This window comes from Euphorbia lathyris, chromosome 9 (assembly GCF_963576675.1).
Source record: "Euphorbia lathyris chromosome 9, ddEupLath1.1, whole genome shotgun sequence".
Lineage (NCBI taxonomy): Eukaryota > Viridiplantae > Streptophyta > Magnoliopsida > Malpighiales > Euphorbiaceae > Euphorbia > Euphorbia lathyris.
The window spans coordinates 22,364,951-22,390,462 of record NC_088918.1 but is presented as its reverse complement, the minus strand read 5'-3'; the positions used below and the strand labels follow the sequence as shown (position 1 = coordinate 22,390,462).

Here is a 25,512-nt window from a genome sequence, read left to right as displayed (position 1 = left end):
AGTAACTCATTACATGTTCAATAAAACACTAACCCATTACATATTGTCAGGTCAAGTACACATTTACTATCTCTAATTATCTAATTAATTAATTGTCAAACGCAAACCTAACTTCATAGCACGAAAGAGAGCAAGGCAAAACAGTAGAAGTGCAGAACAATAAGAAAGTGTTTATTGTCAAATAAATAGAAAAACATTGACAAAAAGAAAGTACCTGTTTGTTTTCGGTATGAAAGGATCCGCTTTAGTTTTGATTTTCCTTCACGAACAGAAAAACCCAATCCCAGTAGTAAGATGATGCCCTCTGAGAATGATCAATGGAGAAAAATGTCAATCAGATTAGTGTCTGATTGGAAACATTAAATGCAAATATATCAGAAGAAGAAATATGTTAGCACGGAAATGGAAAACAGACACAGGAAAATGTTATTTCTAAAACATAGTCTTCAAAACATAGCCAGAAAACAGATATGATATGCGAAAACACTACTGAATAGGAGTTTTTGTGCAACATAGGGCTTAATGAATCTTACCCTTCTATGGCTCTCTTTGACTTGTTCATCAGATGAATTTCAAATCTCTTCAAACTATTTATGGAGTATTCAAAGGAGAAGCCTGATCTGTAAGCTCATGTCATGTCTTTGTTTGGGCGCTGCCAAAAGCATCAACAGCTTTAGTTTTCACTTTGGTTAACGAGTACTAAACCGGCAGGGAAGATGATGATTTCTGAGAAAAAATGGAGAAGTCATTTACTGTCAGTAGTGGCTGATTTGAAACAGACCCAAAAAAAAACTTCCCCTTCTCTCTCTATCAGATGAATTTCAGTGTTGCCCATTTCTAAACTCTATGTATATATGTGATTTTTGGGGATGCTACTTCTTAAATCAAATGAATGTTGATCAATTGGTTGATTGGATGATTACTAATTCTAGTATTAAATAATTAAAAAAAAATTCAAACATATAAAGAGGACAACTAGCCAATACAGCTCATGGCCCCTCACCTAAAAAATTAAACTTGAACATACAGCTCAAATAAATAAAATATAAGCCTGAAAATGGATGGAGACTGGACAGAGTAATTATGAGAAAACTAGAAGAGTATTTGGCTTGGAGAGCTAATCAATGACCCAACGGATGCAGTTGTTAATTGGATGGTGACCTTTATATAAATTATCATATAGTTTAGTAAATTAATTAATTAAACAATTTCTGAGCTAGTTGCATAAAAAGTCGTTGACTTCATATAAACAGATTAAATAGACTACAATGTTCAGCTAAGTCCTTGATCTAATGTTTTAATAATAGAAGGCTACTACCCTAAACTTCATTTCTTAACATAAAAATCCTTGGACTTACATTATTGTAACATTAAAGACCTAATCAACCAAAAATCATAAAATAAATAAATAAATGCTGACCTAGACATATTTGACTACATCATTAACTCTTTTTTGCCAACATCATAAACAACTATGGTCAAATACCTAATTTATCCTCATCATTTCATTAATTTTTTAATGAATTTTTATTGATTAGACTTTAATGTTAGAGTAATGTAAGCTCAAGGTTTTTTCATTGAAATATTGATGGAATTTTGTTTCGAACATTTGTTAAATAAGAGATTCGGATGCTTTTGAAAAAGTCTGTCTTTGCAGCTGAAGAATATCTCGGACTTGTGTTTGTAAACTTTTAAACCACATGGACGCTTAATGTGTAAAACATAAGGTTTAGTTCTGTACTTTACCCGTTTTATACAAAGAGCATAAAAACTCAAATACTTTCAAAAAAAAAAAAAAAAATCTCCCAATATCTATTTAGCCATAGTAAATTGGATCAAAATAATTACAATAAATAACAGTTATCGTAAAATAAGAGACATAGCATGTTTCTAAAAACAGTGAAAAAAAAACAAAATGCATCATGGGTTTCCAGAACTTTTACTGTCTCTTGTTAAATTATTTCATCATATTCTTGATCATTGATTTTTGACATTAACTGGCTCTTGACTATCAGTTTTATCACAATTATGCTTCATATTTCGTTATTAGACTGCTGACTTGAATTATATTTTACAAAATGTGGAGCAATTAATATCAAAACTCAATCCATAAAATAAACAGATTAGTTGCATTTATGATCTACATGTCAAAAGCAATTCAAGTCAGCAACTCAAAATACCGTTCACGCGCCTTTCACTGAATCTGGAGTAAAATCGCGACATAAGTCTTAGTATGGGTTAAGTTCGTTGTCGAAAATCAACTATTAGGAGCTTACAACAACAACAAAGCCTTAGTCCCGAAATGATTCGGGGTCGGCTAACATGAACCATCATATAAAACCGTGAAATCAAGTCGTGTCAGCGACACAAATTCGCTCCCTCCACTCTGTCCTATCCACTACCATATTTTCCTCAATTCCCAGTAAACTCATATCACTCTCGATCACCCTCCTCCAAGTTTGCTTAGGTCTTCCCCTACCCCTCACCACTACATCCCTTTGCCACTCTTCGGTTCTCCTAACCGGCGCATCAAGCGCTCTACGTCTCACATGGTATTAGGAGCTTAATGTTACAAAATAATTTATCAGTGACCTTTTCTATTTAACAAAAAAAAAAAAAAGTGGAAGTTCGGGAGCTTCAAGATGCATTGACAAAAAAAAAAAAAAAAAAAAAAAACTTTCTCATCTCCAATCAACATAAAAATAGCAAGCTCCAAAAGGCTTATGCCCACGATGACCGTATCATAGAAGAGTATGTTAAGTTCTACGGTTTTATCAACGAGGTATATATATGAAGCATGTGTCTTATTGTATAATGGTACTATACTAACATCCTGTTGATAACATAATGTCTGAGATCGACTTATTTTGTCTGTGATAAAATCCGGTTCAAAGTCTAGTTGTGCGGTACATTTCCATTAATGATCAAACCACTCATATCTTTACTAAACCACCGGGTAGGTCTCGCTTTCAGTTGTTAAGAGACAAGCTAAGAGTTTGATCTCTCTCTCTTCACCTTGACAGGGAGAGACGGGGAGTCCAACTCGGTATGGGATTTCAGCATCTATTATTTGCACATCATGATTACAAGTGTTGTAGTCTAGTTATATTTGGATTCTTCAATTGTCGTTATACTTTATCTCTACTTGTTTGCTATATATATATATATAGTGTGATACATAACAAAATCAGTTCAACTCATGTTTATAAATATATATGCTACACTAACAGCATAATATCATACCGATGTACATGACAAAACAACAGGAAAACACAGAACAGGTACCTGATTGTTTTGGGTATGAAAGAATCGACTTAATTTTGATTTGTCCTTCACTAATAGAAAATCCCAATCCCAGTAGTACGATGATACCTCTGAGAGTGATCAGTGGAGATAAATGTCAATCAGATTAGTGGCTGATTGGAAACTGTTAATGCAAATGTATCAGAAAAACATGCTTAATCTTATACACATTTGACCAAGTCTATAATCAAATACAACAAAAATGAGGAAAATATTATTGATAATCGAATTCTAGTGATTTTGTTTTTGAAATTTTAGTGAATATTGAAGGCCAAGAGTGAAAATTAGGATTCATATACACATTTCACATTTGACCAAGTTGAATATCTAAAATTATTTTGTTCCAAACTATTTATTCATTGTTCTGATCCAAGTGAGTTGAAGTATGGATAAATCTGAAATATAGTAAAATTAAATATTTTCTTACGATAGAGTTAAAAAAGAATTTTGTTCATTTATCTATAGCACGGGTTCTTGCCAAATAAATTGGCAGGGGAAGGCTTGCCCCTAGTACACCCTTGTGGTGGGACCCCTCCCCGGACCCTCGCTCAGCGGGGACGCGTAGTGCGACCGGGCCGCCCTTTTATCTATAGCACGGGTTCGAGTCTTAGGAGCGGCCTCTTGCCAAATAAATTGGCAGGGGAAGGCTTGCCCCCAGTACACCCTTGTGGTGGGACCCCCCTCCCCGGACCCTCGCTCAGCGGGGACGCGTAGTGCGATCGGGCCGCCCTTTTATCTATAGCACAGGTTCGAGTCTTAGGAGCGGCCTCTTGCCAAATAAATTGGCAGGGGAAGGCTTGCCCCCAGTACACCCTTGTGGTGGGACCCCTCCCCGGACCCTCGCTCAGCGGGGACGTGTAGTGCGACCGGGCCGCCCTTTTATCTATAGCACGGGTTCGAGTCTTGGGAGCGGCCTCTTGCCAAATAAATTGGCAGGTGAAGGCTTGTCCCCAGTACACCCTTGTGGTGGGACCCCTCCCCGAACCCTTGCTTAGCGGGGACGCGTAGTGCGCCGGGCCGCCCTTTTTTTTATTTATATTTACACAGCACAATGAAATTATAAAAAGGCGGACCGGTGCACTACACGTCCCCACTAAGCGAGGGTCTGGGGAGGGGTCCCACCACAAGGGTGTATTGGGGTCAAAAAGGGCGGCCCGGTCGCATTACGCGTCCCCGCTGAGCGAGGGTCCGGGGAGGGGTCCCACCACAAGGGTGTATTGGGGGCAAGCCTTCCCTTGCCAATTTAATTGGCAAGAGGCCGCTCCTAAGACTCGAACCCGTGACCTCTGGTCACACGACAACAACGTTTTACCGTTGCGTCAAGGCTCGCACAAGGGTGTATTGGGGTATTTTAAGAAAATTATTAATTAAATAATTCTTAAGATTAAGATATGAATTTTACTCTTGTTTGTTTCCCTACCTGAATTTTGTCATTTAAAAAAGTTATCTATAAAATTGTTGAAATTTACCGATTAATAGTCGATATTCATTCCAAAATCGGGAAAACAATAAGGTAAAATTATACCCTAAAAAACGTTAGTCCTAATTAACATGTTAGTTCAATATTAAATAAAAACTAAATAGAAGCATATATATGTAAGACACTTGCTGATAGAAAACATAGAAAGTGAATGACACAAAAATTGAGAACATTAAAAGAAAAATTGCAGTCGTGTTGGAAGTGTAAACTCACCTTTCCGAGATAAAAAATAGGCTTTAAGAATGCCTTTTTCTTGAAGAATAAGAATTACCCAGCAAGTGCCTTCTGATCTATATATACAGAGAAACTCAGGAAAATATAACAGATTTAAGAGGCTAAATTCTAATATATGATATATCAAAACCAAATAAAAGCTTATTTTTCTCTGTTTGTATTCCAGTGATGGATGAATGATTTTCGATCTAAATTAATTCCATAAACCAAACTCTTTCCTTTTTTCAAGTAATTCTAAAACAAAAATTGACTGAAAATGGATGGAGAGAGTAACTGGAGAGCTAACTAATGGTGACCTTTGTATTAAAAAAAACAAGCATACAGTACTACATCTAGATCTGAATTACCATACACTAGTAAATTAATTAAACAATTTATGGCCATCACCTTGCTAGTTGCATTAAATTTAAGAACGTTGACTTTTCATATTAAAAGACTCATTCATCAAATTAAATAAACCACAATAATGGTGATTAAGTCGTTGATCTAATGTTTTAATATATTATTTCATTTGATACATATACATACTTCAATGTTAATAATTTTTCAATCTAATATCTAGTAATAAAAATATTTGGATTAAAATATAAGATCATTTAATATAATATATTATTTCAATGTTTTAATATATTATTTCATTTTAATAGACTAAGGTACTACATTGACACAGAGATATATATATATACAAGTAGTAGCTCCTGATATACTCCTATAATCAAGGAGACATTGATATATTTTACTTAGGAGCAATACACGGATATATATATACAAGTAGTAGCTCCTGATATTACTCCTACAATCAAGGAGACGTATTGACCCTACCAGCAGCCTAAGCATGTCCCAACAGCCCTTTAGCAACCTTAGAGATTTTAATCATGGTCAACTTGCTATAGATACGGATAACATAGTCTTAAAGACAATACAACTCAAAACAAAAAACTTAAGATACTTTAGAATATAAAATATAATCCGGGAGATGCAATTTAGAAGAACAAATCGGTCAGGCAGAAGGTAGACGATGAGACAACAATGGAACAACAATCCTTGTCGGAAACTGAAAAGCAGAACCCATGAAACATCACTGCAAGAGACTTCCAGCAATATCAACACAAATGGAGATTCACCAGAAAACTAACCGGACAGGCAGGTCTGAAACAGAGAGGCGCCGGCCGCGCAAGAACTTAGACTTGGAACCCTAGGTCCAAACAATCTGCTCACAAGGCAGACAGTAATGCTGAAAGAAACAGCCCAAAGATACGAACCCATAAATTCCGCTCACAAAGCAGAAAACAGATTCTGGAATCTCAATTCAGAAACCCAAAATAGAATCCGAAACAAGGCTCTGATACCATGTAATAAACCATGTAAAACACTAGGAATACATGGGATACTATGTAGATTAAGAGTCTACATCGATATATTTTACTTAGGAGCAATACACAAATATATATAGACAAGTAGTAGCTCCTAAAATGACTCCTACAATCGAGGAGACATATTGACCCTACCAGCAGCCTAAGCATGCCCCGACATCCCTCGACTTATTTTGTAACTATATATACATACTTCAATGTTAATAAATTTTCAAGCTAATGTCCAGTAATAATAATATTTGGATTAAAATATAAGAGCATTTATATAAGAGATAAGGTTCAAATTTGCTTATATCATTTTTGGAGAAAGGCAGATTTAACCCTAACTTTTCCAAACAAAATCATTTTGACCCCTACCTGACAAAAAATTTGAACGAATTGGTTTGACCATTATTTGACTGTGACATAGAACCTTCCAATCTAGATTCTCCATGTCGGATCTAATGTGAATTCATCCGGACAGTTAAAACTATCACATGCTTATCACGTGAATTACTTTTCCTAAATTCCAATTTGTTCCCTTTCTCCCGCGTGAATCCTTCTTCTTTTTCTCCTTCATTCAATTTCAATCCATCATCATTATTCTTCCTCATCAAACTATAAAACAATTCCAGCCATTAGATACTCCTTTTGGCCCCAAAGGGCTGGGCCTGACAGTAATCAGCTAAAGTTTAAAGGACGTTCTGGAAAGGTAGGGCGGCCCGGTCGCATTACGCGTCCCCGCTGAGCGAGGGTCCGGGGAGGGGTCCCACCACAAGGGTGTATTGGGGGCAAGCCTTCCCTTACCAATTTGATTGGCAAGAGGCCGCTCCTAAGACTCGAACCCGTGACCTCTGGTCACACGGCAACAACGTTTTACGTTCTGGAAAGGTAGGAAGTAAAAAAATTGATTTGGACTTTAGTCCACCCTCCTACCTATTAAAAACAATTACTCCTTTGGACTATTTTACAGATAACTTTTACTTTTACTTTTACTATTTTACATATATTTATTTTTTTCTTGTAAAAGCTTTCTAAATTCCTCATTCCCCCGCGGCGAAGCACCGCCTCAAATCCACAATCTTTCATATTTTCAATTAGCGCCAAAAAAAGTCTTCTGTTAAGGATGTGGATCCACCCTTGGTTATTTGACCAGGAAAGATACCACGGTGAAGCTTCCAAAACCAACTCATGTGAAGAACAAAACACCAGCTCCTGTTAAGCAGATTCTCTGAGGCACGGGATAGGCTGGAAGCTGCAATCCAGCCGCCCAAGCAGAAAATCTCAGATTCCAATGAGCTCATTGACTATCCCCTGCATAAGAGAAAGGAGTTCGAAGACCAAATTAGACGAGTTTGATGGAATATGAGTGTATGGATCAAGTGTGAGCAATGGGAGGAGTCATAGAAGAACTTCAATCGAACTCGCGCAGTTTGTGAACAAGCTCTCGAGGTCGATTACAGGAACCATACTCTTTGCCTCAAGTACACAAAAGTAGAAAAGAACAACAAATTCATAAATTATGCCCGGATTGTTTGGGACCCTGCAGTGACTATTACCGCATGTTGATTAGTTGTGGTATAAATAAATTCATATGGAAAAGATGCTTAGGAATGTAGCTGGTGCGAGGAAGATTTTTGAAAGATGGATGGGCTGGATGCTAACCAGCAAGGGTGGCTTTCGTATATCAAATTTGAGATTAGATGTAATGAAGTGGAGCGTGCAAGAGGGTTTTTTGAAGGTTTTGTACAGTGCCATCTCAAAGTGCTTGGATTCGAACAAAGATTGCATGAAGGAGAGGAAAAAAGACTATGAAGGCGAAAAAAAATGAAGGAATAACGTAGGAGAAAGGAAAAAATTGGGATTTTGGCCAAGTAATTCACATGATAAGCGCATGATATTTTTATTGATTCAGATGAATCCACATCAGATCTAACATGGACAGTCCAAATTGGAAGATAAGATGTGGTAGTCAAATAACGGGTCAAAATACCAGTCAAACTAGCACATTCAAAAATTTCATTAGGTAGGAGCAAAAATGATATTGCTTGCAAACCTTAGGGGTGAATTTTACCATTTCATACATTAGGAGTAAATCTGTACTTCTCCAAAAACGATAGGGCCAAATTTGGACCTTATTATCCCTTTACATAAATAGCACAAAAACTCAAATACTTTCAAAAAAAAAAATATAACACAATATCTACTTAGCCATACTAAATTGGATGAAAATAATAACAATAAAGAACACCTTTCATAAAATACAAATAAATAATTCAAATAAAAATACCTTCTCAACAATTTCATGTTGAAAGCAATCACTTAAACAAAATTCAAATAAAAATAATCATTTTCACAACAAGACAAAGAGTAGCAAAGTAAGCTAATAATTGACTATCACAATCAATCTGTATAGGATGCAACCTTTAATTCCACACAATATATGGGTGATTTGCATTTATCACTTTCCAAACTGGGAAGAGATACAAAAAAAAGCACCATTCCTTTATGTGGCTATTGCGAATTCCAGCAAGGAAATGTTTTTTTAAGTTGCAGTGATGCATGCAGGCAAGAACATGAATCATACTTTGGTGTGGTTCTGGAAGAATTTGGAAGTATTCTATAATTCTACTCGCTTAAATTGCATAATAAATTGGGAATCAAAAACATAGTAGATGCCTATGAATCCATGCCTAGACAATAACTTAATCATAGTTTGGTGTGGTTCTGGCGGAGACATTGAAAATAAAAAAGCTTCACTACAAATAGGAAGCAGCGTATTTAATTTCCATATCAAGGCACATAATTTGAATAAAAATAAGCAAGAGATAAATAAAACACAGTAATAATGTAATACACACAGTTTATCTATTAGGTTCACCCTAAATTATTCCTTTACTATCTCAGGCCAATAGAGGAATGCATACCAAAATAAAACTAGAATTGCAGAAAGAATATTTGTTGACCCACTTCAGAATATATACAGCGGCAAAACTAGCTATTCTATTTATGAATAGTTTACCTTGGCATAGTAATTTTTCCAGACTCTGAGAGCAATCCATGACCTCCCAAATCAAATGCCTTAAACTTACTTTTCCCAATCCTAAGCTCTTCAGATGTAGATACTGAGTAGGCTGATGCTGAACCAATCTCAGCAATGCAAACAAAAATTTTAACAATAGCTTAATGCTCTCTTATATAAAACTGCAATTGCTAGGGAGCCAAGAGAGGGGAGGAAGAAAACAATTTTACCTGAAACTGCGAAACTGAAATAATTGAACCAAAAAGTGTTTTAACTCTTAGTTCTAATGATAACTAAAGTAACAAAAACAATGGCCTCAATAAAACTAATTAATGAACTACCTTCATTAAACTAACTGACATCTCCAATGCAAAAAGAGAGTAAATTGAATGGATATTTGATAAACCTGGCAATGCAACCCAGGAATGAAATACATAAGCCATGAATCAACTTGGCTCCGATACTAAGGGCGACCCAGTGCACATGAATCAACTTGGCTCCGATACTAAGGTCCAGCTACATGCAATTTATAAAGTGAAAATTTGCTTTGTAATTTAGATGATGGCATAAAAAGAACAGACTTTAAAGTATTTATATTATAAGAGCAAAATGTTGATATTGCCGAATAAAATAGTTAGATTGACAACATTGTTTTTACAATTCAAAGAAATTTCATTCACTATGAAAAAAAGAGAACAGAGAACTAACCTTTGGTTCAGTAGTTTCAATTGCCTTCCTTTCTGGTTGCCTCAGAAATGGACAGTCAATTATAGCAACCTCTTCCAAGGATGGAGATTCCAAATTGCCAGTTGCGGAATAGAAACTAATTAACTAAGGCAAAGACAAGAGAGCTATGAAACTCACAAGAGGAAATATGATTCCATCTGTCAAAGCTTCCTCTGCGCCTTCAATTGTAGAACAACTTTCACTTGTATTTCTTGCAGGTGCAATAGGCTTAGGCACATTGTCGGAGTAAATATATTCATCAAATGGTTGCATTTATTAGGTTGTTGAGGTCTAGGGTCGCTTGAAGAACAAAATTCAATCTATACCTCAATTGTGGTAAATCAATCAATTGAAACATTTTAAGTTGGGCAAAAAGTCTACATGTTGATCAGCATTAGACATTTCAACAATATTCCTAAGAGAAACATTAAATATTTGATATTTTCTAAATATTATTATTGACATGGCATGTTGACTTGATAACGTGTCAAACTGTACTAGTCAAATTCCTTGTTTTGCTAATGCTACAAAGCAGATGGGTCTATTAGCATTCTACTTCACAGTTTTTTAATTGTACTTTTTCCTTCATTTTTATTGTTATCATTATCAAATGGTGTTATGGGTCCTTGTGATTAGAATTAATAACACAATAATCTTAAGGAATGGAACAAGTGGTTGCTCCAATAAATTTAACAAACTTACAACCTTACGCCATCTCTCCTTAATAACCGCTTCACAGATAAGATCAGAAGTGAGAGGTGTCCCTCTCAACCCTTTAGCACCAGACCAAGCTATCCATATTTAACAACATTTGAAGATTGAACCACACAAATCCATTCATATCTAGCTAGTAGCTACTCTTCTTTGAGAATAATATCTGCTTTAGCACAGAGAAATTAACACGGAGAGTCCGAGAAAACACTAGTCCTATTATAACCTTTTAAGTGACCAAACGTCCAAAAAGAAGAAGAGCTGAGAAGAAAATTAGATAGGTGGTGGAGAATCCATTGGTGGAAAAAGAAAGCCTCAACTAGAACTAGCACTGGTTAAAATCAAAGAGACTAAAGAAAACTCTTACAGGTAGGAAATAAGGTTATTAGAGGGTCTTTTCTTTTTTTTCTTACCTCTCATTTAACCCATCAAGTTGGTTATCCAATGAGATACACTATCATCCATGCAATGAAATAATTCCACACTTTTATATTGCATAATCACTTGACTAATTATTAACAATTCTTTTTCAATGTATTAAAAGAAATGCACATTTTTAGGTCTATTAAAAGAAATGCACATTTTTAGGTCTTACTTCATAGGTCTAACAGATATTTCACTAGCAATAACCAAATCTCACTTTCAGCTCTAATACCCATTTTCCATTTGCTACAGTTTTTTCCAATACTTTCATGATGGCTTACCAAATACCATCAGATCAGGGGATTCCTAGGAAGGGATCAATGTTTTTCACGCTCATGGACAAAATTAAAATTTTAGAGGAAAATGAAATCAAGATCAGGAAAAGATTACTTCACAATGAAATTTGGATCATGTAGTGATTGGTCCAATGATGCATTTCAAACAGTGAAATAGTTCTCTCTTCTGGAATTTATTTTTCATAGCAAACCAAACACTGCTTACTTGAGAAGTTAATCAATTTTAGGCGAACTTTAATTCTGTCATTTAGGAGATGTAAACTTTTGATTAAACATTACATACCATTTGATTCAGCAGCTGTTGTATGGTGAAACTAAAATTGCCTCCTTGTCTTCTTCTGTTCCTTGCCATGCTTGAAGCTTCGGTGCGAATAAGACTCCATTTGAGAAAACCTGCATCTTGGGGCATTGCCTCACAGTTATTTCTACTAAAGAAGGGAACTTGAGAGTGTACTCCGCAGAGCAAAACGTAACAAGGCTAGGTAAACAATGAAGTCCGAGAGTTTCCAATTTGCTAAAGATGATGATCTCCTGCTTTGATTCTTCTCCCTCATTTGCAACTAACTCGGTCAGAGTATTACATTCTTTTATGCTCATTCTTGTGAGTTGCACCAGAGTTTTCGCTGTTGAGGAAGTCATCAAGCTTAATAACCCATTACAATTCATTACATCCAAAGTCCTGAGACTTCGGAAAGAAGCGGAGGACGGAGCTAAATTAGTTAAGCTGTCACATTGCTGTACAATCAAAGATTCAAGAATTTGAAGAACTTTGTCCAGCTGAGGGTGCTGCTTCCATATATGCTTGAGATCAGGAAGAAGATCCAACTCTAGGTATCGCAACTGAGATAGAGTCCACTCAAGTTTATCCTCATGAACAAGCCCTTCATCTGGGAACAGCACTTTGAATTGACTACAACCGACAACAAGCTTTTCGATGTTGCGGAATGCTTGAAGAAGATCATATGGAAAAGCTGTAGACTCATCATGAAAGCAATTTAGCTGAATAGACTTGAGTTTCTGAAATAGATCTGCTGGATATTGGTCTGCGATAATTATTTTGGCATCTTTTTCTCTCAATGATAAGTGCTCTAACTTCAGGATGATCTGAAACCCAGTCAAAGAAAATCAAGCTGAACTGAAGTCTCCTTAAAAGCATGCAAAAGACATTTTTAACAAAAAAAAAAAGTAGCTCGGATAATAGTTCACACAAGTGTTAATAAATGAAGGCTTGGGAAGCTTTGTCAATCGTTGTAGAGCAAATCCAAGGTATTGAAATACTTTTGATGCAGTAAATAATCTTAGAAACTTTGTAGGAAGGGCAGTGTCAATACAATTTCATTATACTAAGGAATGGAGGGCAGACATGCTTGAGTCAGTGTTTGGAATAAATTCTTACAGAAAATGAATTCAGTTAGAATTTGTGATTTACAATTTTTAGTTACCGTGTTCATTAAAGAAAATCGATGAATTATCTTGTTTGATTTCTTTCCAAACAATAGATTTCACGGGAAAAGATTTGAATTCCTCCATAATCTATCAACAAAAAAAAAAAAACAAATTTGAAACTAAGGAATTAAAGAAGTCTAAGCTCATACCTCAACTGGAAAAAGCCATTGTGGAATTAGAATCTCATGTTGGCTGTCAAGATGTGTTTCCTGCAACTTCTTAGATTTTGAAGCAAAAACCTCCAACCTTTCACAGTTATAAACATGCAATCTTTCTAGCACTGGACATTCTAAGGTGTGAATTCCTGGGTAGAAGCACCCAAGTTCTTCTAACCTCCAAAGGTCCAGGGATTTCAGTCGAGGAAATACAAATTTAGGATTTCCTTGAGCTCCTTTTTGTTTTGCTACAAGTTCCTCCATCCCACAGTTGTCTATATTGAGAATTTCAAGTTGTGGGAGACCTCCAGCTATTGACTTTGGGAAGAGATATTTCAGACTTGGACAGTTCCAAATATACAACAAAGTCAGGTTATCAAAGAACAAAAGTTCCTCCGGGTCCTCATTCCACACATGCTTCAAATTTGGAAGGTTTCGTATGTCCAGTGTTCTCAATTGATATGTTATAGTTTCTTTTAAGTTTAATACCTCCTGGAGTTCAAATACCTCTTCCAGTGAATCACAATTCCTTATGACCAAATCCTCAAGATTTTGGAGGATTCTCGGCAACTTCGACGGAAAATTCTTCAAAAGCTTTTTACAATATTTCATCTTCAGTACCTTAATTTTGCAAAACGAATCTGAGTGGAGTTCATCGTGCCATATCATCTTCAAATTATCCATGTTGAATATTAGCATTTGCTCCAAGCTGGGAAACACTACCTGATTCAAAAATCAATTTCTATTATTATGTGCATCAATATGTGAAAACTAGCATCAGATGCAATGCACTACATTAAAATAATGATAAAAAGATAGTCAAATAAGCAAAGATGGCGATTTCAATGACCTTAGATATGTCACTGGTCCCAACTCAATAGAGACAGAGGAGCATTGAGTTTGAAGCCACAAAGTCTCTTGGTTATTTTGAATATTTTAAACAAAGTTTTGAGTTCGGAATTCATATAATTTCTCATTTTTATAAGTTTCAGAGTTAAAGCAAGCCTCAATTCCCCTTGGGTTCCGTTGACAATTAATGTTTTGAACTTCTTGAATCTGTAGAATTAAACCATTCATTAACATATATTTTAATTTTTAAGAAATATTAATTTACAAAGTTAAAATGTAAGAATATGCACATAATAATAATAATGTCAAGGAACAAACTGACCTAAAAGTTTAAGTTCATAAGTGTCATGGAACCAATTGAACTAAAAGCTTAAGCTGATAGTTAAAAGTCCACTTCATATTAATATCTGACAATAAGTAAGGTCCAGGAATTGTTTTTATATATTATATCTAACACACTCCTACTCCCAAATTCCCCTTGGGCTTGAAGCGTGTAAACACGAGCCCATCCAACCATGTGCTGGAAGTATATTAATAAATGGTGTTCCAAGATGTGAACTCTCAACCACTTGGTCTGAAACTTATAAGTCCATGTCAAAAAAGTAATTGACCTAAAAACTTAAATTGATAGGTGAAGTCCACAAATAGCTTTATGTATTATCTTGACAATATAGATACAATCAAAAGATACTATTTTCGTGGAGGGATAATATATAGGTATAGTTGCATACGGTAACCCTCAGGTCAACCCATGATTTATAAGCAGAAGGAAATGAAAATAGCAAAACCATCATAGGGGAAAAAGGAACAGAAAAAGTATTGCAAAGAGGAAATATCAAATTCGTACTAAAATTTGTTCCTTTCCTTTTTGGATAGCCATGTACGAAGATTAGAATCTTCACATTCAAAAGCCATTGGGAGACAACAAAGGGGAAAATGCAAGAAAAAGCAAAGAGTGAAGAAAGACCACCTTTTCATCAAACAAAGCAGACTTCAACATTTCAAGTTTACTGCTACCTGCTTGAGAATTGGAGACAAATGCCGACAATTCTGGGCAATTTTGTATGCGTATCTCTTTCAATGCAGGGCATTCGGTAAACTTACTTGTGCAGAATTGTGCAAGTAATGGAAGATTTTTAAGCTTTAGGAAGCCTAGTTCATGAAGTAGCATCTTGCCCATTGCTTCTTCCTCTTCTGACCCTTCCTCAGTAATTATTTTTTCTATCATCTTACAGTCACATACCTCAAGCATTCTGAGGTGTACAAGACTTCTAACAATAGATAATGGAAACAGATATTTCAAGAAGCCACAGTTGTGAATTATTAAGCTTGTTAAACTTTGAAAGCAAGAAGGCACTGACACTAGTTGGTCGTTCAAAATCCTCCCAACATCAACTGAGAATGTTTTCTCATCCTTATGAATAGCAACCTGAATGAAAAGTGCTTCAGTCCATCAAAATTTGAAATGTTTTACATAAATTAAGTGTTCATTGACACTGAAAGCAATTTGCTTCTTTTTCTTCAAATGCATGATTCCCATTCTTCTTCTTTCTAACCTATTTCCATTTTTAACAAAAATATTGAATTTCTGGACCATTTATTTGCAGATATATAAACATGAAAAGTTGCCCTCAACTAGTAATTTAAATGATGGCACAAACCAGATTCCTTTTCCATTAAACCAAAAACAACAAAAGAAAGACTTTCAAGTTTTTTAAGAGCAAAATGATGAAATTGACAAATAAAATAGTTTAGATTGACAACAACATGGTTGTTACAATTCAAGAAATTTAATTCATTATGTGAACAGAGAACTAACCTTTGGTTCAGCAATTTCAATTGCCTTCCTTTCTGGTTGCCTTAGAATTGGACAGTCAATTATAGCAACCTCTGTCAAGGATGGACATTCCAAATTGCCAGTTCCAGAATAGAAACTAATTAACCGAGGCAAAGACTCCAGAGTTATGAAACTCAGTAGAGGAAATATGATTGCATCTATTGGAGCTTCCTCTGCTCCACCTTCTGTGATAACTTCTTCAATCATGGAACAACTTTTTACTTCTATTTCTTGAAGATGCACTAGGCTTAGGCACATTGTGGGAGTAAATATATTTATCAAACGGTTACAGTTATGGACTCTGAGTAGTTTTAGGTTGTTGAAGTGTAGAACCACTTGAGGAACAGTATTCCATGTATTCCTCAGTTGTGGTAGATTAATCAATTGAAACTTTTTTAAGTTGGGCAAATAACCTACACATTGAACAACATCAGACATTTCAAAATGAAATACTTCTTCCACTGACTCGCAGTTCCTTATCTCAAGCTCTTCCAAAGCATTAAAAAAAGGTAGAAGATTGGAAGGAACAGCACTTGACAGGAATGGACAATCATCCACCAGCAATGACTTCAACTTGAAAAAATTAACTGAAAAATGCCCATGCCACATCTCTTTCAACTTGGGATATTTTGAGAGCTCCAACTGTTGTAATCCACTGAATCCAACCTACCAAATACCAATGGCCAAATCTTGCATCAATATTCAATACAACAAATCTAGAAGCAAGACTTCATAAGTTCCAAACTAAACTTCGTCTTCATTCTTTATATCGAAAAGATAATGTAATAAATTTATTGTCATAAGCCTCCAAGGCCATAATTTTAAAAGATTGCGAGTGCTTACCTAAAGATTTCAATTTGATTTACTAGTATATAATAGGTCATTATTAGCTAACATAGCATTCTATATCAAGCTTTTTAAACACATACCATTTCTGTAAACAACTGCTCTATAGTGGCATTGAGATTGTCATTCCAATGCCCTTCATCAGTCTCTTGTTCTGTCAGATGAACGCATTCTAGCTTTGTTGTGTTCAAGACTCCTTTTGAGAAAAACTTCATATTGGGGCATTGCTCCACAATTACTTCCAGCAATGATGGGAATTTTAAGCTATGTTCTGCTGAGCAAAAGCTAATGAGGCTTGGCAGACTATGAAGTTGCAAAATTTCTAATTTATTAAAAATGACCTCCTCTTTTGATTCATTACCCTCATTCACTACTATTTCTGTCAGTCCATTGCACTCTTTTATACTCATTCTTGTCAGCTGTATGAGACTTTTAGCCGCCGATGATGTCACTAAGCTGACTAATCCATTGCAATTTGCAATGTACAAAGTCGTCAGACTTTGGAAACAAGCAGATGATGGTGCTAAAGTAACCAAACTGTCACATAGCACAATTTCAAGTGTTTCAAGGGACTGCAGAACTTGGTCCAAGTGGGAGCCTTCATTCCATATGCACTTTAAATCAGGAAGGTTATGCAATTGTAAGTGTTGTATCTTTCTGAGAATCCTTGCATATATCTCCTTACCAACATGCCCTTCACATGGGAACAACTCGTTAAATTGACTACACCATATAACAAGTTTCACCATCTTGTGAAAAGGTTCAAGAAGACCAAATGGGAAATTTGCATATTTGTCATGAAAGCAATTTATCTGCACGACTTTGAGTTTCTGAAAGAGATCCACAGGAAACTGGCCTTTTAAAATTCTTTTAGCATCCTTGGCAGTCAATGACAAATGCTCCAAGTTGGGGATTGTCTAAAAACCAAACAGAAGAATGTTAAACATGTATTGAAATAGCAGTTTGACAACTTTTGGTTAGAAAACATAAGAAAAATGTGGAAGGAGCTGTTCTCATAATGTATAGATTAGTGGGTTAGATGTAGGAATGACAGTGAGATGGGGAATCCCACTCCTTGTGGGGACCACCTTGAGAGGTATGAATCCTGGAAACAACTCTCATGTGGACCAAGATGAAACATGGATTGGAAAAGGTGTGCATTCCCTGTCCACATTCTGATAGCCATAGGGATATCCAATTTATAAATGAAATGACAAATATAGCCTTTTTTTACACGCACGGATATACTAATTTCATTTTATGTTTATTTTTGTCATGAATGTTTTGGAATACCACCACCTACCAATATGACTGGGCCTATGATAGTAAGGTATGACAAATTCGCAACCTAGGATGAAGTGCCTTAATAGACATGTCATGATGTTTTGAGGACATTCTGAAGAAATAAGATTAGGGTGTTTACCTTCTGAGCTGAGAAAAGTGGCTGTGGCATTTGAATGCGAAGTTCGCTTCCAAAACCTGTTTCAGGTAAGTTCTCAAATTCTGAAGCAAAAGTCTCTAATTTCTCACAATTATATACATGCAATCTTTGTAGATTTGGACATTCTAAGGTGTGAACTCCTGGGTAGAAACAATTCAGTTCTTGTAATCTCCAAAGATCCAATGACTTTAGTAGAGGAAATACAAATTTAGGATTTTCTTCTGCTGCTTTCATTGTAACAACTTCCTCTAACCCACAGCCATCTATATTGAGTGTTTCAAGTTGCAAAAGTCCTTTAGATAATGAAAAGGGGAAAAGAACTTTTAGACTTGGACAATTCCAAATATAGACTGAATTTAGATTATCAAACAAGAGAAATCCTAAGGGATCTTCATTCCATACATGTTTCAGATTTGGGAGGTTCTCTATGTCTATGCTTCTTAACTTATTGGCTACCATCACTCTTAAGCTCATCAGCTCACTGAGATCATACACCTCTTCTAGTGAACCACAATCCCTTATAACCAAATCTTCAAGATTCTGGAGGCTTCTTAACATATTGGAAGGAAAAATTCTTAAAAGTTCTTTGCTGCTCTCTACCTTCAGCACTTTCATTTGACAAAAAGAATCTGAATGGACTTCATTCTGCCATATCATCTTTAAATTATCCATCTTGAAAATTTGCATTTTCTCCAATCTGGGGAAGACAACCTGGTCAGAAATCATTCTGAATTATTACGTGCCTATTTCTGAAAAGTAGTAATGCATTAGGTGAGGAACAAGACAAGCAGGCCATCAAATGTAGTGAAGATACAATTTTAATCTTGCTCCTTGTGGTTTCCCCATCGCACCTGAAATGGATTAGGGAATTCCCGTCCAGTGAATGATAATGAGGAATAATGGGTTTATAATAAATTTCATTATATAACAAATGATGCCAAATGACATAAACCTGTAGAAGTTTTAAATTGCTTTTGTAATCAAATGCATAACTGAATATATGCATACAAACAATTTAATGAAAATGAGATATCAGTATAAGTCGTGATATAATCTTACCTAGAAAAAAGAAGTTAACAGAGAAATAAGAAATCTGTACCATCTAAATGAAGCAGAAATAAGAATGAGAAAGCTTTATCAAACATCCCATTGCAATTCCTCGCAGAAAATTGTCAGAAATAATAATAAATAATAATAAAAGCTATTTTTGGGTCTTACATATCAGCTTAAGGTTATAGTTTGTAACAGACCATGTACTATGAAGCACGGACTCTTCCCCGGGGTCGCCGTGGCTGAGTCGGACTCACCGGACTCGGCGGGGACACGGCCGGAAAATGGGACACGGATGGGGACACGGCGGGACACGGGGGACACGGATGGGGACACGGCGGGACACGGGGGGACACGGCTGGGGTAAAAAAAAGTTAAAAATTAGGGTTTTTTTTAAATTTTTTTATAAAATTTAAGGATCAATTATGCAATTTATCAAAAATCCTAAATTATAATCTCATTTGTGATTTAGCATGTTTTTTATATATTTTTATATCTAATATATATATAATTAATTATATAAAATTTGCCGTGTCCCCGCCGCACCCGTGTCTCATATTTTCTAAAAATGCCGTTTGCCGTGTCCGCACCCGTGTCCGCACCCGCGTCCGCACCCGTGTCCGTGCTTCATAGAGAATACATGGGATACCATGTAGATTAAGAGTCTACATTGATATATTATCTAAGAGCAATACACACATATATATACAAGGTTCTCCTTCAATCAAGGAGACAAACTGGCCCTACAGCAGTTCTAGCAGCCCTACAGCAGCCTTAGGCATGCTATTCATTAATTACATTGACTTATACTCTAACAATTACATTGACTTATACTCTAACATAGTTAAATTGATTCCTTGACAAGGTATATCAAAGCCTCTTAGACTAAAGAGTTCAAATCTTGGCAACTACATTTGCTATTAGAATTTCAACACATGGTAAGATGGACCCATGTTGTACAAGCTTCAAGCCCAAAGGGCGTTCGCGTACGGGGCTGTGTTAGAAATAATTATAAGAGGAAAAGCTATTCTTGGGTCTTACCTATCAGCCTAAGCTTTTAGGTCAATTGTTAGCTTGACACAACAAACAATATTGAAGGTTGATCAGAACTGATAAATAACAATACAGGTCTTAGGATCATAATGAAACAGAAGTAGAAACGAAAAACATTGTCCAACAACCCCATTGCAATTCTTTAAAAGCAAACTTCAAATTAAGGCTGATCAAGAACATACATAATACTACAAAATTAAATAGCACATCCATATTACAAGTTTATTATCTTTATTGAAAGGCCATTCATTGGGAAATATTGAGAAGGAATACAAAAACAGAATAAGAATTTTACCTTTTCATTGAAGAGAGAATAGTTCGTCATTTCTACTTCACTGTGGGCTTTTGTACTTCTGGAATCAGAAACGAACACCATAAGCTCTGGGCAGTTTTGTATCCACAGCTCCTTCAGGGCAGGGCATTCAATTAAATTGTTTGTGCAAAATCGTGCGAGTTTTGGAAGATCTTTGAGCTTTAAAAACTCCAATGCCCTAAGTAAGATCTTACTCATGACTTCTCCTTCCAAACCTTCTTCCATCAATATTACTCCTTCCATCATCTTACAATCACATATCTCAAGTCTTTTGAGATGCACAACACATTTAGTCATTGATGATGATAATACATGTTCTAAATTACCAAAACCATTAAGAATCAAGCTTGTTATATTCTGAATGCAAGAAGACATTTCCAACTTTCGAACATTCCATGTCTTCTCGATGTGAACTGAGGAAAGTTTCAGGTCTCTCAAGTTGGGGAAGACAACCTGTCGAAAGTATATTCTTTTTCAATCAACATTTGCATATTCCACCACTATTAAGAAAAAATTATGACATCACCATATATCCTCATTAGTTTATATGTTCTCATAATTATTATGAGGAAAAATCAAACATGCAACCAGAGAGATCAGAGTATAATAACTATTGCAGATAGTAACTCTGATTCTGCCAAGTTCACAGATATGAGTATTTCCTAATTGTATATCATAGTTCTTCTCAGGCTACAAGATACTTGTAAACAAGACTTGATCAAGCACAAAATGGAAATAAAGCAGATAGAAAACAGACCTTTTGTTCAATAATTCCAGCAGCATCTGTTTCCGGTTCCCTTAGAAGAGTAGAAGCAAATTTGCTTGGACAGTCAACTACTGTAATCTCTTTCAAAGAGGGACAATGCAAGATACCTCTACCAGAATAGAAACTTCTTAAGCCAAGCAGAGACTGCAGATTAACAGAATTTAGCAGAGGAAATATGATCATATCTATAGTTCCTACTCTTGCTGCACCTTTCGTGATTATTTCTTCAACCAAAGGACAGTTTATCACTTCAATTAGTTGAAGTTGCAAAAGGCCCAAGCACATGGCAGGAGTAAATATACTTTTCAAACTCCTACAACCTTGGATCTTCAATACTGTAAGGTTTTTGAAGTCCAGAGTTCCACTAGGAAGTTCATTCCATATATGCTTCAAATTTGGTAGGTCAATCAAGTGCAACTTCTTTAGCTTTGACAAATACTGAAATTGCCCATCAGCAATTGGCCATTCTAGGCCAAATACTTCTTCCACTGACTCACAAAATCTCACCTCAAGTTCACCCAAATTGTTCAATACTGGTATCAGGTTTAATGGAACAGCACTAGAAGAAAATGCACACTCATCCACCACTAGCGCACTTAGATTGTGGAAGAAATTAAGTGGTAGTTGGTCATGCCATATTTCCTTTAACTCAGAAAATTCAGATAGTTTCAAATGTTGTATGCCACTGAGTCCAACCTGACCATGCCAAACATTAAGGCAGTTTCGTCACATGAAAACTTACCAAGTATATTCTTCAGAAGAAAATGAAAAGTGCACATTCAACCAAATTCATTAGAAAATATATGGATTAGCTATTCAGATCCTAGGAGATTAAAAGATATTGTATTATCCTTACCATTTCTGCATACAAATGTTTAATGGTGGTATTAAGGTCCCCAATCCAATGCCATTTATCTCTTCCTTCTGTTATATATACTCTCTTTAGCTTTGGCGCACTATGGACTCCCTCACAGAAAAACTTCATCATTGGGCACTGTGCCACAACTACTTCTTTCAAAGATGGGAATTTGAGAGTAATACATTCTGATGAGAAGAAGCTAGTGAGACTTTTTAAATTGTGAAGCTTCAAACTTTCCAATTTACTCAGAACAATCTCAAACTGAGATTGGATTTCACCTCTCTCATGTGATAATATTTCTGTGACCATATTGCTTTCCCTAACGCTCATGTTAGTGAGATTCACTAAAGTGTTTGCAATGGAAGATGACATTAGGTATAATAATTTATGGCACTTGAACACATCTAGAGTTATAAGATTCCGGAAAGATGTAGATGATGGTACCAAACTGATCAAGCTGTGGCAATTCCATATTTCAAGATTTTGAAGGTTCTCGAGGAATCTGCCATCTTGGCAATCCTGATGCAATATCTGCCTCATATTAGGAAAAACATCCAGTTTCAAGTCCAATATCTGAGTGAGAGCCCCTGCGTCCTCACAAACAATAACATCTGCAAATGGCTCATTGAGATAACAACATCTCAAAATAAGCTTCTCTAAATTCTGTAAGTTTTTAAGAAGAACAAATGGGAAACCCACTGGAGCATCATAAAAGCATTGCAGGTGAAGAACTTTTAGTTTGTGAAAGAGATGAACGGGAAACTGGCCTTTCGATATCTCGGTAACATCCTTGTTATTTAATGCTAATTCCTCCAAGTTTAAAATAATCTGGAAATCAGCCAAAAAAAAGCAAGTTGAAATTGATTTTCCACAAACAAATTCATAGGTACATAGACAGATAAAGCACCGCTCAATGGTCCTCACAGGAACTGAAGCAGAAAGAATTGAAATGCTAATGATCAGATAGTAGATCTAAGGAAACAGCAGATTAGCACTACTAGGATAGAAAATTCTTGTCGAGTCACATCATCTTCTTGCATAAATTTCTAATAACATAATACTTTACTGAGAAGATCCTTAAATATAGTTAAGGGTCGTACCTTTTCAAACAAGAAAAGTGGTTGCAAAACTTGCATCTGAGGTTTGCTCTCCTCTCTCTGCATGTCCTTTCCTTGCAAATCTTGAGGTTCTGAAGCAAAAACTTTCAGTTTGTCACAGAGATACACACTCAAATTTTCTAGCACAGGACATTCTAAAGTGTGTTGTTCTGGGTAAAAACACCTTAACTTTTCTAATCTCCAGAGGGCCAAGGACTTTAGTTGAGGAAAAACAAAATTAGGAGCACCATCTACTTTTTCCTCCTTTTCAACTAATTCCTCAAGCCCACAAGCATCTATATTGAGCATTTCAAGATGCAGTAGATTTTTTGCAATTGAAACTGGGAACAGACTTCTGAGACTTGGACAATCATAAGCAACTACAGATCGCAGGTTGAGAAAGGAAGGAGTTCCATCAGGATCCTGATTCCATACATGTCTTAAATTTGGGAGATTTCTTAATTCCAAATGTTCCAATCGACTGGCCTCTATATTGTCTGCTTCTTTTACTTCGACCAATACATCAAGATCAAACAACTCTTGCAGTAAGTCACAATTATTCACTACCAAAGATTCTAAATTCTGGAATCCTCTCAGCATTTTTGATGGAAATATATTAAAAAGCTCTTTATTATGTTCGACCTTCAAAACTTTCAATTGGGAAAATGGAATATCTTGAAGTTCATTTGGCCATATTATCCTCAAACCGTGCATGTAGATAATGTGCAATTCCTCCAACTTAGGAAATGAAACCTGAAAACAAAGTCAGTGGGTTAATAATATGCTTGATTGCCCTCAAATAGACAACAAACAAATCATAGAAATGAGAAAGATGCCTTATGCTGCAATTCCAAGTAGGCCTATTATTGGGAGCATGAGACAAGGGAATGAATAATTGAGTGGTAATTCTAGAAAATTTGAAGTCGCAATTTCAATGAAGTAGAAATACAACAGAAATATCAACAGAGATGAGAAAAGAAAACATATTACCTTTCCATCAAATAAAGTTGAGCTCACTTTTCCATCTCCATTGTCAAATTCCATATCAGTACTTCTATAACTAGATATAAAGGTCTGCAGCTGAGGGCAATTCTCTATCCATAGCACTTTCAAGGAGGGACATTCAATTAAGTTACCAGTGCAAAATCTTTTAAGTCTTGGGAGACATTTGAGCTTTAAAAAATATAGTTTAGGTAAGAGTACCTTGTTTACCATTTCCTCTTCTAATCCTTCAGCAGCTACAGATAGAATTTCTCCAATGGAATAGCAATCACTTATTTCAAGGTTTTTAAGCTGTACAAGATTTTTAGCCATAGCAGATACAAATAAATAGCTCAAGTTCCTACAGCCTTCAATAATCAAGCTTGTCAAGTTTTGAATCCATGGAGATACTTCTACAACTTGGTCAGGCCATATCTTCTCCACATTAATTGAAGATAATTTCAAATCTAACAGACTGGGGAACTTAATCTGCATATAAAAAATTTGTTTCAGCTTAATTCACAAAAATTACATACAAATATTGAATATAAAAACAAGGAAATGAATATCATATATATTGTGGTCTCCAAAATAAAATGTTACAGTTGATTCTGCTCCAAGCATGGCAATGCATCAAAAGAAAATAGGCTCGGTGTTCAAATTGAGCTACCACACTCATTTAAAAGAAAGAAAAACTCGGATGAGTTCAAGTAGAAAGTTACACAAATTTTGGAGGGAGTAACAATACGTCACAGCCACGTTGGTTTAAAATTACCTCCTTCCGCTGCAAATTCCTAGCCATATCCTACATCATACACACTTCTCCATCTCCAGGTGTTCGGTGGTAACAGAGTCTGACAAATCGAAGCAGAAGATTAAGCGAAAACGCCAAGGGACAAGCCAATCCTAGGGCTTTGAGGTCCACTTGCCGAACTGGTCCCAATCGGAAAATTAGTCCACATTGGAGTCGGAGGAAGTGGAACTGGAAATGGCGAGGGCGTAGCAAATGAATGGTAAGATGACGAAAACGGGAACTCAAGGCTAGCGCAAAAAATTATTTATTTATCTATTTATTTATTTTTAAAGAAAACAAAACCTAACAGAAAAACTAACTCTGATCTCGAAGAAAAAAAGGAAAATTGAAAGAAGGCTTAAGGTGTAAAAATACGTCAAAGCAATTTTTCCCTTAACGTTTAAAATGGTGCAATTTTATCTGTAACGTTGAAAGCCAAGAGTAATTTTACCCCTAACATTAATAAATTTGGTCAATTT

The 25,512-nt window shown here is 35.8% G+C and overlaps 1 protein-coding gene across 14 annotated transcripts; it reads right to left on the bottom strand.

The window, feature by feature from the left end:
* Positions 1-211: 211 nt before the first annotated feature.
* Positions 212-25,279, bottom strand: LOC136206419 (uncharacterized). 14 transcript variants are annotated; one of them, XM_065997458.1, is made up of 18 exons: positions 25,016-25,279; positions 24,250-24,729; positions 23,263-24,012; positions 22,160-22,990; positions 21,295-21,999; positions 20,520-20,990; positions 18,104-18,832; positions 16,764-17,597; positions 15,817-16,500; positions 14,968-15,426; positions 13,143-13,871; positions 10,100-12,651; positions 9,733-9,907; positions 9,392-9,635; positions 4,997-5,073; positions 3,286-3,374; positions 534-726; positions 212-304 (listed from the first exon to the last, which is right to left on the bottom strand). In XM_065997458.1, exons 1-12 carry the CDS (start codon positions 25,040-25,042, stop codon positions 11,839-11,841), a joined length of 7,512 nt encoding a protein of 2,503 aa, XP_065853530.1. In that variant the 5' UTR covers positions 25,043-25,279; the 3' UTR covers positions 212-304; positions 534-726; positions 3,286-3,374; positions 4,997-5,073; positions 9,392-9,635; positions 9,733-9,907; positions 10,100-11,838. The 14 variants fall into 14 exon arrangements, with proteins under 14 accessions (XP_065853530.1, XP_065853528.1, XP_065853532.1 ...); XM_065997456.1 differs by having other exon boundaries at positions 9,392-9,627; XM_065997460.1 differs by having other exon boundaries at positions 9,392-9,907; positions 10,100-10,437; positions 11,831-12,651.
* Positions 25,280-25,512: the final 233 nt, after the last annotated feature.